Genomic DNA, 16,286 nt, shown 5'->3' with positions numbered 1-16,286 from the left:
CAATTGCTGTTACCTCAAGCCCCCCTCTTCTCAAAGTACTGGCAGCCCCAGTTATAAGGGGGCAGGGTCCCTGTGGGTTGTGAAAGAAGGGGAGCTGTAGGGCACATTCTGCTAGGATGTGCTTTTCTGGAACCATAGTTGTGTGTTCTGTATGAATTGTAATGTTACATGTTATTACAATGGTACTAAAAGGTTGTACTATGATTGGTGGGGTCCTGGTCTTATGTTCTTTGAGTCATGGAATTAGATCTACAGCATGGTGAAATAGACTGCCTTTACCTCCGCAGCTGCCTTGAATTTTGCAATCCCGGGGGAAACATTTCAAGCTTCTAGCCAGCTAAAAAGTCACTTGCCACCTCAGTTCTACGCATCAATATATGGCACGATTTCTTACACGCCGATGGTCAATTGTCACTAGCCATTGGCTAGTGGGCACTGCAAATGTTGCAGCTTGTCCTAGTCGGTACGTGCTTGTGTTATCATTCTTGCATAGTCTGTTCTGCACCTCCTCCGTTCCACCTAGCTCTGTTACTTTAGAGAATTGTCAACTTACCAAACATGTTATACTAAGGCTGCGTCAGGATTAAGTTGGCATGCTTAGGGATCTTCATGAAAAGCACTCACAATGTATGTCCCAAGATGTAAGGCTCTGCAAGCATCAGTAGGTTATTCTTTGCACTGTGCTGGGGTCATAGATGAAATTATTCAGAAGTCACCCGCTGCTTTTGGTTGTCACAGAATGTTCGCACTACGTTCGATGGGATTATTAAACCATTGCTTTTTTCTTTCTCCTGCAGAATGCCAGGGTCTGGATAGCTGATCCGGAGGAAGTCTGGAAATCAGCAGAGCTCCGGAAGGATTACAAACCAGGAGATTCTGTTCTCCAGCTGTGTCTCGAAGATGGCTCGGTAAGATTAACCATTCACCATATTGGTATTGCACATGGGGAGGGATAGGTCGAATGGTACAGAAATACATTGGCCTTTGATGCAGGTAATCCTATTTGAAAACTGTTAAGACCAGTTAGTCTATTTCTTCATGCCACACATCTCTGACCAAAGGATACATGCTAAACTGGGTCTAGACCCGTGGTGCTCAACTCTGGCCCTCAAATCTAAAAACCTATTGGATTGTCAAGATAACCAAAGAATTTGTAAGTTTGGGATCCACTGGATGCAAATCTCATGACCACGCATGATGGACATCCTGAAAATCTGACCCGTTTACAGCCTGCGAAGATGAGCGGTGTGCACCGCTGGTCTAGGCCGTTGAGCACATGCAATCTTTCGCATTTCGTTTGAGTGCATGTGGGCAGTCTGGCTTTATACTAAACCCCACCCAGTGGCAAAACACAAAAGGGGTGCCACCTGCAAGGAGCCTCCAATAGCCCCTTGCCTACAGGACTACACATGCCTTGGGCCAGTTATAGGGGTCATAGAATAGTGGAGGCCCCTGACTTCAGAAGCTATAGAGCGATCTGTTCCAGCACTATCCCTTAAACCTTGCTTCTAAGCATGTTCGATATGACACAAAGATGCTACTTTTGACTCCATTCAACATGGGTAAAAGATGCATGAATATTTCTCTTTACATTAGTGAGACATTGGCTAAACAAACACTCCCGCTTTCAGTGTAGCTGTAAATCAAGACCCATGGTCCTCCTCCTGTATAATCCAATATCTTCTGGTGGCTCTGGCTCTCTGTGAATCTTACGGCGTCGGATTCCCAAACTGTGCATACAGCCTGGTTAAAGCCACCATCGATTGGCAAGCCGGACAACATCACTATCAACTGGATGGGGAGGTTAGAGCCTACTAGGCCTGTTGAGGCTTGATGGAGCTAATTTTAAAGGTGAACGTTTAGTTATGTCTTCCATCCTGTCATCACTCGTTTGTGGTGAAGAGCATCAGGGTCACAAGATCGCAGTCAACTGATTGGCTATTGTACAAATCATAATAATACATCTGTATCATGTTCGAGCTCTGCAGTATGACCTAAGACGAACACTGAAGTCCTTTTGTGAAAAATGTATGATCTGATTGCACTGATAATTTTAGCGGATGGGGAAGGGCGTCGGGCAGAGGGCGTGATGGGGGTGGGCAGGAAGGAAATTAGCAACTGCAGCATCTCAAACCTATATAAGAAAGTGAATCCTACATCAGAACATCTCCTCTTAAGAAGTAGCAACAGATGTATTGGTGTACTGTGCACAGAATGCACTTTAAATAAGTACAAGACCTAAGGTCAATCTCAAGTCAGTACAGCAATGAAGATTGAAGCCCTCTCAGTGTAACAGAACTGTACGGGATTGGCTGTGATATCTCACTATTTGTCTGCCTTGGGCAATGGACCCTTCCCTCCATCATGCTGTTAAATGGATCTTAAGCTGTGAGCTGCCCACCTCTGTTAGACCCCATAGACTGCAATCTGGAGGCTCAGCTTGGTCTGTTCGAGGTAGTACGAAGAGCAATGGCATCTAATGTGCCAGATGTACACTTGGCTGTTGTTAATAGGTGGGCCCTGATCTGGGACCAGGCTGCTTGCAAGACCCACCACACACTGGCACATAAGCACAGGCAGATTCACAGCCAGGTGGCGATGCTGAAGTTGGCAATGCTGGCCAACCTGACTTTGTTGTGCTGACTGGAGGTGGTGTGTTGGATGTGGGTGGGGAGATGGGCAGAAGGGCAGAAGGAAGTGCTGCAGTGTGCATATGCCAGCACGTAGATGAGAGGGAGGTTTTGAGCATCGCCGAGTGCAGGAAGCTGGAGTTGTATGAGCAAAACCTATGCTGGGTGCCCCCAGCCGCTCGGTCCTGCCTTCTAGAGCAGCAGTAGGTAACCCACAGCCCCCCAGATGTTTGGCCTGTGACTCCCATCAGCCCTAGGAAACATTGTCAATGCTAAGGCATCATTGGAATAGTAGGAGAAAACATCTGGAGGGCCACAAGCGCCCAGACTGACCTAAAGCAACTGTCGGACAAGTACAGCAGCTCCCTTTGCTGAGGGACCTGGCAAGGTAGGGGCCGTCCTTTTCCTTGCATTTCTTGCTGCAGGTTTGGGTCAGCAGCCATGGAAAAGGGGCAAGGGCAGAGCCAAGCCTCTTCCTTTACAGCCAACAGGTAACGCACTGTCTGCTGTTTACTTCATACATCTCCACTCACCAGTGCTTAATTCTTAAGAAAAGTACCAGAGCCTAAATATTTTCTAGCACGCCTGTGGCACACTGGGGTGGTCACCACCCATGTCTGCTCCATACAGTGTCAACAAATTCGGGGTTAAAGCTGCAACTCACACTGGTTCATTTAAGGTGATGAATGATCGAACTCTCGCAATGTCAACATATTAATTGTGGCTCGAAATAACATAAATGATTAAATGTTCCTTTAAAACACATCATCGTTAACTTTCTCTAATTCTATCAGTGGCAAGTGGAACATATTAACCATCTAACCACAGACCAAAAACCTGCTTTCCTCCTATGGTGAATTAATGGACAAATGCATGCAAAATCATTACTGAATGAATGACATTTCTGTCAAAAACTGCAGCAAGGTCTTCTTGTGACAGGCACTTCTCTTCGACATTGACCTTTTCACTGGCCCTGTCCCTGTGTTGGGGCTGCTCACTGGCGACTGTCCTGTGGTTGCCAACCCACCCTGCTGTGGCTGTGCTGCTAGTTATTAAGGTCGATAATGTGCACCAATGTCATACCGGCTGAGTCGAGTAGTGTGCAGGCATGGCTAGCATGAGTGACCAGCATTGTCACCTTCCAACTCATTGTTATTAATGAAAATGGATAATTAGCCATGAGCTGCCAACCCTGGCCACACTGTTGTTGCTTGTGTTACTACGACAGACAGACAATTGAAATTAATAAAGTTGCTAAAAAACCACAACTTAATCAAAATGGGCTCAGAAAAACGTGCCAGGGCTCAGAAAAAAAGTGCCGAGTCTGGGCCCTGGCAGACGCTCACAAATTAAGCACTTCCACTCACCAACTTACATGAAGAGCCAAACGGTCAAATGCATGTCTCCATGTTAACCACTGAAACACTGTTTTTGTCCTTAATTTCTCTAGCCACCCATTGTAAGATTATACGAAAAAGAGGATAACTGAATCCGGTCTAAAAGTCAAATACCATTACAATTTGATGCTCCCCCTGCAAAGCCGGAGGCCAATTTAAATGTAGACCTTTTAGGGCCATTAACCTTGTACGACAGTCCTCACCACCATGTTTTAGGAAATTGCTGACTAAATGCTAATTGTGAGAATCAAAGGCTGATAATAGATTTGGACGCCTTGGATATGTGAGGTTGACGGTAATATATTGGGAGAAAGGATGTATTTATGAGGCACAGAGGCGTATATTTATTTAGGATCACATGCTCTACCACGTGATCAGTGGAATCTTCAAAAATGAAACCGGTGTAACATTGGTCTGTTGCAGAATCTGGATGTTTATAATGTTTGATCCCCGAGTTCGACTGAGGTGATTTTCTAGGTGAATGGCCAATAAGACTATAGTGATCAGGAAAGGTAGTGCTAAAGAGACTGGGGTGTGTTTGGTTCCTGAGTGGAGCAGCAAGATGGAGCAGTAACCCACAGAGGAGCTCGTTCTCCATGGCACCCCCACTTGGGGTTTCCTCTGCCACAAGCCCTGGGAGAGCGATCTCCCAGTGCTGGATGCTGGAACATTAAATTGTGGGCATTGATTAGAAGAGCCTGCAACAAGATCTGCAAAGCAGCACTTTGGCAGTCTCCTGGAATATGCATTTTGTAAACTTTCTGATGCTGGTGTGCTGTACATATAATAATCTGAGCTACATGTGAAAGTAGAACATGCCTTGCCCAACCGTCCTGCTGCTGCAAGTTGGATGCTGTGTATTATATTTTGCTATTTATATAGCGCTCTTTCCCCACTTGTGTGGCCTCAATGCGCTTTTTCCTTGGTCGAATGCCCTTGGTGACCGTAGTCAATGTGAATGGAAAATTCTAGGGGGATTTAGCTTAGGGGATGCGTGTGTGCATGTTGCCGTTCTAGGACTTGGGTGGCTAGCAAGGCTCGACTTAAACAGCCCAAGAGAGGTCAGACACATGGGTGGGTGCTGTTGAGGGTTGGAGATAGATTGCTATTGTTGAGAGAGCCTATGTGAGGTCAGTTATACCAGATTCCTTTCGGGTGGTGGTCACTGTATGCTAGTGGCAGAGGTGGTGAGGTACGTCGGGTGTTTCAGTCTGAACGGCTATGTGTGCGCTAGACCGGATGTGCTTAGCCGTAGGCGTGTTCTATCATGCATGGATGCTTGGCCGTGCCTGTGGCCTGTGTCCACGCTAGTGGTGTGAGCTATACGTACCGTAAGGCTGCGAGCTTGCTCGGCTGGGGAAATATATGTCTAGTTCCAGAATAGAGATGCCTATACCAGTGGGCCTAATTTTCATAATGTAGCAGGTATCGGCATATACCAGGCAGAGATGGTGGCTACACTCAGATTTGAGAATCCTGTATAGTGGGTGAGGCCCACACCTAACAGTGTAGTTTGAGTACAAGACTAGGCATAGCTAGGTTTGAGGGTCCTGCATAGTGGGAGAAAGGCCTATAACTGACAATGCAATTTGAGTACCAGACTAAACCCAGCTAGAACTTGCATCGAACGGTGCAATTTGGTTACAAGACTGAACACAGCCAGATTTGAGAGTCCTGCATAGTGGGAGAGAGGCCTACACCTGACAATGTAATTAGAGTAAAAGAATTCAACACAGCTAGATTTGAGAGTCCTGCACATTGGGAGAAGGGCCTACACCTGGCGGTGCAATTTGGGTACACGACTAAACACAGCTAGATTTGAGAGTCCTGCATAGTAGGAGAAAGACCTACACCTGAGAATGCAATTTTGAGTACAAGGCTAAAACAGCTAGAACCTAAACCGAAGTGCAATTTGAATACAAGGTTAAAACACAGCTCGAACCAACACTGAACAGTGCAATTTGGGTACAAGACTGAACACAGCTAGATTTGAGTGTCCCGCATAGTGGGGGAAAGGCCTACACCTGACCGTGCAATTTGTGTACAAGACTAAACACAGCTACATTTAAGTCCTGCATAGCGTGATAGAGGCCTACACCTGACAATGTAATTAGAGTAAAAGAATTCAACACAGCTAGATTTGAGTCCTGAATAGTGGGAGAAAGGCCTACACCTGGTGATGCAATTTGAGTATAAGATTAGTTACAGCTAGAGCCTACGCCTAACCATGCAAATTGGGTACAAGACAACGCAAGCTACACTTGAGAGTCCTGTATAGAGGGGGAAAGGCCTACACCTGACAATGCAATTTGAGTGCAAGGTTAAAACAGCTAGAACCAAAAATTAACAGTGCAATATGGGTGCAGGACTAAACACGGCTAGATTTAAGTCCTGCATAATGTGATAAAGGCCTACACCTGACAATGCAGTTAGGGTACAAGGCTAAACGCATATAGTAGAAAGAGATGGAGGCTAGTAGAAAGAGGATAAACCTAGATAATGAGGGTCCTGCAGACCGTATGCGATGCTGGAAAATGTTCACGATTCTGACCAAGAGCGGCACATACCGATATTCAGTTTTGAGTGTGGGACTTGCTAACACTCACAGACCCATCTAGATGCGATGCAGGGTAGTGTTTGCAATAGTACGAAATTTAGACATTAGGGCTAACATTCACAATTCTTATCGAAGTGTGTCAAATTCTAGTAATCACAGTTACGAGCTTGGGTAATGTAGGATGGCAGGGTTTTCTGGAGTACAGTAATTGTTCTACTCCCTACCCATGCCAACTTACTTTGGTGGTTGACGGCAGGTCACTGGCTTCCCCTGCTGACGCCTGCCGACACATCTTGGAGCCGCCAATGTGGGAGCCGCCCTTTGCCTTGGAGCCCTTTGCCTCAGGGGCTGCCGGGCAAAATCAAGGATAAAGGGGGGGTGGACCAATCGGGGCCTATTGGATGGAACGTGAGGCGGAACTAGCCAGGGGAAGCCTGCAACGCTGACTCTTGGCCCGCGAAGGTAACGCTGGAGACGCAAGCACCATGATGGAACAATGGGGGGCGCAGCGACCACCAGATTAAAGCTCACCTGAGTGCCGGAGTGGAAATGGCACAGGGAGCTGGGATGCAGAGGGTTAGACCCTTGTTGCACCCACCAATATACTCTGCCAATCTGGGCCCATGTGATGGGATGGGGTGGGAGGCGGGACTAGCCAGGGGAAGCCTGCAACGCTGACTCTTGGCCCGCGAGGGTCACACTGGAGAAACCAAAAGGGCAAAGAGAGGGGAGAAGGGAAGACATTCTTGAAAAGAATAGAAACCCCCACACCCCACTCTCCCAACTGTATAGGCCAGCCAGAAGGCACCAGCCATCGAAGTCTGTTCTTTCACAGTACTTGGTGGTGGTTAGGAAGTAATCGAAGAGGAGACTAATAATATATAAATGACCAGAGGTTGGGCAGTATAAGAATTTTGCAATAAGTAAGAGCTACGCATAAGGCTACCAGCTAGCTGGGCGGAAAAACAATCTAAGGGACCTCGACGCGTTAGGGATTTAGGGTACACTACACATCACGTTGGAGATGGTGTTACAGGCACGCCCATGTCAACGTCCCCATTCGATCCTCGAAAGACGAGATGCAATACTCTGCGGTTACCACTAGATGTCTGACTATATGCAATTCTAATCAGATTCACAAGCATCAGAAATGACAAATCCAATATGAGCCCAATATCTGTCTCCAATTATCTGGACCAACTGTGCTAGACTTGTAATCCAAGCACTAATAGCACTTATGTACCAAAGTGAAGGCCAAGCTTGAGCATTACTCCCGACAGATATGCACGATATCACCCCAGGAGACACACATCTTTGCAGATCTTACTCATCTGGAAGTATTGGATTTGATCTTCGCTAATCCTACCTATTGGTGAAGTTATCTAGCAAAACTACTGACCAAGGGCCTCTCCAGGACCTGTATTGAAACTATATGATTTGGGCTAGATCTGGCAGTAATCCTCCAAGAGAGTACACTAATAAGCAATTGCAGCCCCAACTCACAGCGCCAAGGCACTATACAAATGCCCAATAACTTACCATGATTAGTTGAATTGCAGTTTGGAATGGTGGTGGGGGGGCCAAAACAAATTTTTCATGAACTATTAAATTATACGACAGTAAAACTATTGCTAGAAAAAGAAATGAGCAAGACAGCCTGAAACAACTTTTAAACCGAGCAATGGTCATGCCATCCAGCCTGATCATCAATGAGTAAGTGCAGATCATGATGCTTAGTTCACAGGGTAATGGCCAAACATAATGGAATGCTGGTAAATGTAAGTTCAGAGTTTGTGTGGCAAAAAACATCTCTTCAAAATAAACTACTTGAAAATACTAGAAGCACAAACTGCATTTGTAAGCCTTTCTGACAATTTGCTAATCCACACAGTGCAGCCAGTCTGCATATCCCAACTGCCACTTTGCTAAACTCATATCAATGGGATCCGGCATTCAGTGTTTGCTGTGTCAGTTTCAGTGGTGTTCTTCCAGTGTTTTTAACTTTTTAAAACATCTGTATAGTCGCGTTTATACTTTTTGCAGCAAACAGTTGAGGGCAACAGTGTTTTTTTTCAATGTACACGAAAAAAATATTTTTATTAGTTTATGTACATTTACATTTGCTTCTTAAAATGTCAACATGCAATCATTCTAACTTTCGGTCAGTGACCCCAGAAGGGCACGCTAAGCAAAACTATGATCCTTTCATTCCGTAGCACATTTTAGGGATAAACCGCTCACACAAATATTCCCATATGGGGAGCAGAGTAATTCAGTGGGTTGTGTGTACAGTCTGTGCCCTTCAGGCAAAGACAGACCTCCCTAACTGAAAGCCATTATAGGAATAATGCACCACTGCTTCAGACAAATGTCTAGATGTACTCCTTTCCTTCTCCCCCCTGGGGTGGCGTTCTGATCTATTGCTCAGAAGCAGACTGTTTGGGTAGGGGCTTGGTAACCAGTGAAGGAGCGTGAAGGAGCGTGAAAGTTGACTGAGATGGGACAGTCTGAAATGAGTTCACCGGCTTGGGGACCGAGGAAGAGGTGCATGTATGTACATATGTACGCATGGGATTTATAAAGCACACGTCTCCCTGGGCAGCAGTGGAGCGCTGTAAATTTGGGGTCCGCCGAGGGACTTACAGGTATGGTGTGGGGGTAGCAGTCATTTTGCTCCTGTATGTGAGACAATGGTTCTCTCTTTTTGTGAGAAAGATTGCGCTCCTGCCTCAAGGGCCTCATGAACTTTGAGAGATGTGTTTGTGTTGCTGAAAGTCAATGACAAAGCTAGTGGGCGCGCCAGCGTTTGAGGGCCGAGTGTGATCGGGACATGACTTGGCCATTTAGAAGAATTATTACTGCTGCACCCCCAAAAAAAGAATCCTTTGGTAAAATCGCCCCATGACATACGCATGCTTTACGCAAGTACCTGTCGAGGACCAGGGAAGGAATTGGGCCAGAACAAGGAGTTGTCCGCAGACCAAACTGAAACTGTTCATTCTAGTGCTGAACTTTCAGTGTTTAATTAGCATATCTGGTGACCGCTATCTGACCAGATCTGGCTATACATTGGCCAGGATTACTGGGGGTGGTTTGGAGGGAAGGGAATGCAGGAGGTAACCATCATTAACATACTAATATCCTCAACACTCCCTCCCCACCCTAAAATGTTACCATCAAGTAAATGGCATCCTACTCCTTGTGCATTTCACACCCTACCATGGAAGCGTAAGGAAAAAAAGATCTGGTGCAATGCTGCCTGCCCTGTTTAAACTCATTCCTCCAATGTCTGAGGTGGGACAATGCCTGGTGTGGTCTCACCCACTCCTAGCCGCCTCGTCCCCTTGCCTCCGCCTGCTTCATTCCTCCAATGTCTGAGGTGGGACGATGCCTGGTGTGGTCTCACCCACTCCTAGCCGCCTCGTCCCCTTGCCTCCGCCTGCTTCATTCCTCCAATGTCTGAGGTGGGACAATGCCTGGTGTGGTCTCACCCACTCCTAGCCGCCTCGTCCAATTGCCTCAGCCTGCTTCGCACCACAGCTTTTAGCAGTGTTTGAACTCTGCATCTGCTCATCTCCCAAACAGACCTGCTGCTGAGGACCGCCTGCTCTGGGAGATCAGAGCTTGGCCAGGCCCAGTAGCAGGTCTGTGCCGTGGGGGATGAGCTGCAGCGGAGTGCAAACGCTGCTCGTATAAAAAAGTGCCCATGCCCCACAGAAAACGCAATTCAATTCATCAACAAAATAGGGATGAAATGCGGAGTCGGGCTTGCTGGGATTAGAAATATTGACCTGAAGTGCAAGCACACATACACACAAGCCTTTACTGGCCTACGGGTTTCTTGGGCAATACCAGAACATCTAGCTGGAATGTGAAACATTTTAGGGATATTGTGGGATGATGGGATGAGTTGGAGCAATGTGCAGCTGGTAGTTGTGCCAAATATCCTTTATCCATTGTGGCAGCTTAAATTCATGCATCTGCCACCAGAATACCACCTCAATACCCAACAGCTCACTTTCTATGCACTTTATCATCGGGAGAACCGGAGAACAGTGGACGAATAACAAGACCGTACAATGACAATTTAAACATCATGAATGGCAACATATACAGTGATGAGAATTGAGACATTAAATCCTCAATTATTGAAGTTGCAAGCATGAGATAATGTTAATTTCAAAAAGTCCTGTTAAAGAGTCCATGCTGTTTGAATGTCTTTGTGACTCTCAACAGCAACATAGTCCAGAAGAACCTAGAACTCTGCGGATTAGAGCGTACACATCATACAGGGATCGGTAGACACACCTTTTTTCCAAGTCTGCTGGGAATTCACTAAGTGCCTGCAACAGGATGGTACATCTCATGAAAGGAAACTAAATGTTTATTGGTTTGACTGGAGACTTTGACAAAGGAAAAAGCTAGTAGCAAATGTTCATGAATATTAATTCTGAGACCTGGTAATATCCATGACCGCAATCGCTACCTAGGCATTACATAAAGCTTAATTGCCAACCATACAGTGATGCAATGCCTCTAGCTATGGCAGTAGGGCAATGCACAAAGTGCAGCGCAGACATGCTAGTGTGGGTCAGTTTTGTTTCTTTTTTTGTTCAAAGTGGGAAGTTTGAGTTAACCTCAATGAGCAGCTACTATGTTTGACCTTAGTTGCTGAACAAATGGTTTTAAAATGCACAATTTGCAAGACATTTGACCAAAACAATCCCCCGTGGGCACTAATAAGTCTACTACCAAAGGAATGGATTGCCATTTGCGAGTGTGCGCTACTTTAGACATGGGTCCAAAAAAGGTCAGAATGGGTGAACACCAAGTGAGACTTCTTCCAAGCATCTTAACACCAGACTATCATTATACGGGCGCGAGGATAGCTTGGGGGCAATGCGTTTGTCTTGGAAGCACGACAATGCAGTGCACTACAGGTTTGAATCCTGGCCCGCGCTTAGAGACTGATCTCCGGTAAGAAGCTTGCTATAAAATAATATCTTCCTAGTAATAAAGCTAGATCACTCTTTACTACTTGACTCTCTCTCCTCTTTTGGCTTCTGTGGTTCTGTTCTTGCCTGCTTCACATCCTGTCTGTCTAACCGTACCTTTGCCGTTTCTTGGGGCGACTGCACTTCCCCTTCTTTCCTTTCGCCCCCATGGTGTCCCCCAAGGCTCCGTTCCTGGCCCTTTTCTTTTCTCTTTGTACACCTCCCATCATCTCATCCTTTGGTGTCTCACACCACTTCCACGCTGACGACACTCAGCTTTTTCTTTCCTTCTAATCCTTCACCCCTGACATCCATCTCAAACTCTCATCCTGCCTTACTGCCATCAAATCCTGGATGACCACCCCCTTTTTTATTCTGCACACTGGGAAAACAGAAGTTCTATTTTTCCCACTAATGTTCTTCCATCTCCTCCTCCTTCCATTTCCTTTCCTCCCTCCCATCTCCCTTTCTGCCCACAATCTTGGTCTATACTTTAACTCTAATCTTTTCTTTGCTCACCACATCTCTTACTTCCCGTGCCTGTCGATTCCATCTTTACAATGTATGCAAAATTCGCCCTTTTCTTACTTTCTATGCCACACAACTTCTAGTTTATTCTTAATCTTCACTTTTCTATTGCTCTGTTCTTTTCTTTGGTCTTACTTCCTCAGGTCTAGCTCCTCTTAAATCATTCTTCCATCCGTTCTGTCTTCTTTCCCATCGGGACTCAATATCTTTGTCCCTTAACTCACTGAGATGGCTCTCTTTTCACTCTCAACTCAAGTACAACTTCCTTTGTCTTGTCTTCAAATCTCTCTACTGTCTCGCCCCCTACATATCTTGCATCTCTCCTCTCCTTCTATTCTCCCTCTCGCTATCTTTGCTCTGCTGATCACTTTCGACTTACTGTTCCGCGCGGCCCTTGTGCACAATCCCGTTTTCGATCCTTCCAACTTCTTGTTCCTCTTCACTGGAACCTTCTCCCTCTCTCTCATCATTCCATTACTTCCTATTCCTCCTTCCGCTCTGTAAAAACACACCTACTTCAGTCGTCCGTTTGATCGTTAACTGCTGATTCAGAGCATCGATCTACACAGCTTCTTTTATGAATTACTAACTGTCCTTTGTAAATTGTTCTCTGCAACTTGTTCTTTGTTACTGACTGATTCTGAACATCGTTTTACATTGCTTATTTTATTTTATGTATTGCATATTGTTCTCTGTAAAGTGCTTTGGTTAAAATTGCTAAATAAAACTCAATAAATACAAATATCCTTTGCAGTCCCTTTCTCTTCCCCTAGACTCCCTGTTCTAGAAAACAGTGTCAAATGAAAAGGTCAACAGTCTCAAAACATTTGTCTTCACAAGCCCTTAGCCTCCAGGCTACCATAATGTATACAGAAAGTGTATTAAGGGTTCACCAACACAAGTTCCTGAATCTATTCTACAGAGTTGATCCCTAAACTATCAAGACCATAATCCAAACAATACCCTCTGGGAAGGCTTTGTCGGGCTTCTTGCAGTCAAGACTGTCCTGGCTTTTCTTGCTTTCTTCTAGCTCCTAGAAGACCGCTCTCAGATATCCGGTTCAATGTTTGTGGTGTCATGGTCCTTCTGTGCAATTTTCTTTAGGTTTCACAACAGGTCCCCTCCTTGACCTCTCTCAGAATCCGCAACCTGTCCCTCCTCATACTTTGTTTCTCTCGGGATTCACAACGGCCCCACCCCCCTCCTTGAACCTTGGTTTCTCTCTCAGGATTGCATGCGTAGCTTGATTAGGTATTTGCCCCCCTCCCCCACCCCCCTTCCCATAACAGTATCCTGTTTGAGGCAGCCAATATTGCAGTGCCCTCCTGGCAGTGGTCCTGGTCCTCTACTTGATGCTCCTGGGTGTTTCAGATGGAAAACCTAGTGGCGTGAGGCACCATCGCCCCATTGAGTGGTCATTTCCAATCACCATGTATGCTTTCTGTTATCAGGGCTTCCAGACATTCTGGATGATTTTACTTGTTTCTCCAGCCCTCCTGCAATTCAGTAGAGTCACCTTCCAAGCAGCAAGGTTTCCAGTAGCGGTCTCTCCCGGAGTCTCCTCCTGAATCATAGGAGAGTAGATCAGCACCCATGCATTCTCTAAAAATCTTGCTCCTACTGAGTGAACGCACCCTCTTTAATAGTCTCGAGGCTGGGGCTCACTCCTGCTTCTGATTCTGGCTTTATAAAACCTCATTCTAGCTTCTATCGAGGACCCTACCACATGGTATGCCTTGTTATATGGTGCCGGCAATCCTTTTCAGTCTCGTTCTTTCTCAGCTAACAAATCTACCTTTCTTCTGATTTTGGAAATTCCACAGGTTTGCTGCTTCTATTTTTGCACCAGAATTTTGTGTCTTGCTCTGGTTCTTGGTGTTAAAGTGCTCTTTGCATAGCTTTCCGGCAGTCCTTCCTGTGGTAATTTCTAAACTTGATATTACTCCGTCAAAGGCCCATTGGGTAGTGGCTACACCAACCTCGTCCTTGTTGGCCCACTAGCCCCACACATCAGGATGGGGAGTTCCCTCGAACTCACCACAGTACTGGTGGACGAACATTGCTGCGTACATCCTGCATCAATGTTATGACCATATGAAGAATGGAATGGGTTAACCTGCTGCTCTAAGGTTCTTTTGAAGAGGGATACATTTTTGTGGGGGATTTGTCTTTGATTAGATTAGCCTGGAGAATGTTGTGTCATGTTTAAGATGTTTTCCTGCATCACTTGACACTTCTGAAAATGACATCAAGTTGATATATCGTTCATATGACTGGGTTGAGGTACAGGAATGTTGTATTTGCTGTCCCTGCCTTGCATCTTGATCTCCTCTGTTTGTCTTGCTGCTATTTCTTTATTAGTGTATTGGAGTTCAAACAGTAACCATGTCATTTTGACCAAGGAAATTGCTTTGATGTAGTTTACTTCTTCGAAAAAAGACTTTGCATTTTTTTTAGGGTGGGCTGATCACCATATGCCCCTTTTCCCCTTCACTGCCACGCCCGCCCTAAGCCCCTCCCATCCCCCTTTTACCACACCCCCACAATTACATGTAAAATCTGATGTGATTTATTTTGTGGAAATTACTTCGAAAATACTTCAAAGTATTTTACTTTGTGGAAACAACGGGATACGGTTCAGACATAAAGGCATGTAAATCATGCATAATAAAGTTGAAAGACCTAGCTAGATCACAAATAATGTGGTAGTGTGGCTGGGCCATTAGACACAGTACATAAAAAAGTGATTAACGAACAAGATAAATGAATTGACCCTGGAAACCACACTGTAAAATTCACAAATCGCGAGATGCGTCAACGACATACTTATCACAAATGCACACCTCCCACAATACACCCTGAACCAGCAACATATGGAATGTTTAATCTAAAACACTGCTGAGGGTGCATCTTTTATACTTTGATGAAAAAAGCAATATGGTTGATTTGGCAAAGCGGTGGCCTTAAAAATAGTTTTAATCCAGGAGAAGAAGCAGGGGAGTTGCTAGGTCTGGAAAAGACCCGGGGCTAAGCTGATGTCAGAACTATTGGGACTGGGGGCTAGCTAGCCTTTTGGCTGTAGCTCCTGAGATTCTATCCGGGGCTACAACCAAAAGATCAGGGGCTATAACCCCCTTAGCCCCTCCCTAGCAACGCCCCTGAGAAGAAGCCAACAGACCACACACCGATTAGAAGGTGAGTGCTAAGAAATGCGGTGTCGATATGCATTGGAGGCGAGAGCATCTTCCACCTTTCCATGGCCACGTTCTTTTGTCTAAAGACCACGAGCAAGTGTTTATCTAAGGCGGCCGCACACTTCAATGGCAGGGGCATGTGCTGGGGTCGTTGCTGCAAGAGCAGCAGCCGTGAACTCTGCCGCCCCTGACTGTCCATTACTACCCGATTTGCTGTGACGAACACGTTTGTGTCGCAGTTTGCAGGGCAAGCACAAGTCGCTGGTGCGCTCTAGAACATACAAATCCAGTACATCACTATACAGTGCAGGGTGATTGGACAGGAGAAACAGTGGGAGGGCGACCATTCTGTCAATTTCTCAGTGCCCAAAAAGAGTGCATGGTTCGAGGAGCATCTTCTGGTAACTGTTCCAAGTATTCATTCTCTCTAGCTTATTGGTCACGATTCAGGATCCAGGGATGTAGATATAAAGGAGCATTAGAGTTTGAAAGATCAGGTCTGAGAAGTTTGACCAATTGTTCCTCAATAAACCTGTACAAGCAAGCCCTGCCATTTGGCCTACATAAGAACACACTACATATTTCACAATGCAGTGCACCAAGCTAGTGAAGGACTTGACATTAGAATCTCCATCTTTCACCTTGTCATGACAGGACAAAGGCAGTGCATATGCCAAGGGGAATATACACAAGATCACACAGTGAATAGCTTGGAGTCAAACAACATGCACTCGGGAACCAAGACACATGTACACTAAAACCGAGGTTGTGCAAGTAGAATTATAAGAATACAACTATATGAGAAGGGATGGCGGGGCGGGGTAAGCGCTAAGAAGCTCTTTATGATTACAAAGAAAGTTGGCAAGCTCCTTACCCACAATTGCTGTAAGTACTGTCGGCGCTAAGCCCACATAAAGGGCAAGCAGCGACAGGATCTGTGAGCTAACACCCTTGATGGTATTGTATAAGGTAACTTAAAGACCATC

At 45.7% G+C, this 16,286-nt stretch overlaps 1 protein-coding gene across 1 annotated transcript in view; it reads left to right on the top strand.

Annotated features, from left to right (window-relative positions):
• The window catches only part of MYO5A (myosin VA), a 937,291-nt gene that overhangs the window by 238,044 nt on the left and 682,961 nt on the right, over nt 1-16,286 (top strand). The window contains exon 2 of the mRNA XM_069624847.1: nt 798-908. Within this exon, the coding sequence (XP_069480948.1) occupies nt 798-908 (111 nt within the window). The remainder of the gene's footprint in view (nt 1-797; nt 909-16,286) is intronic.

The sequence above is a fragment of the Ambystoma mexicanum genome, chromosome 11 (genome assembly GCF_040938575.1).
Source record: "Ambystoma mexicanum isolate Mex_15411 chromosome 11, UKY_AmexF1_1, whole genome shotgun sequence".
Lineage (NCBI taxonomy): Eukaryota > Metazoa > Chordata > Amphibia > Caudata > Ambystomatidae > Ambystoma > Ambystoma mexicanum.
The sequence above is the reverse complement of the archived record's forward strand: the minus strand, read 5'-3'. Positions and strand labels throughout refer to the sequence as shown.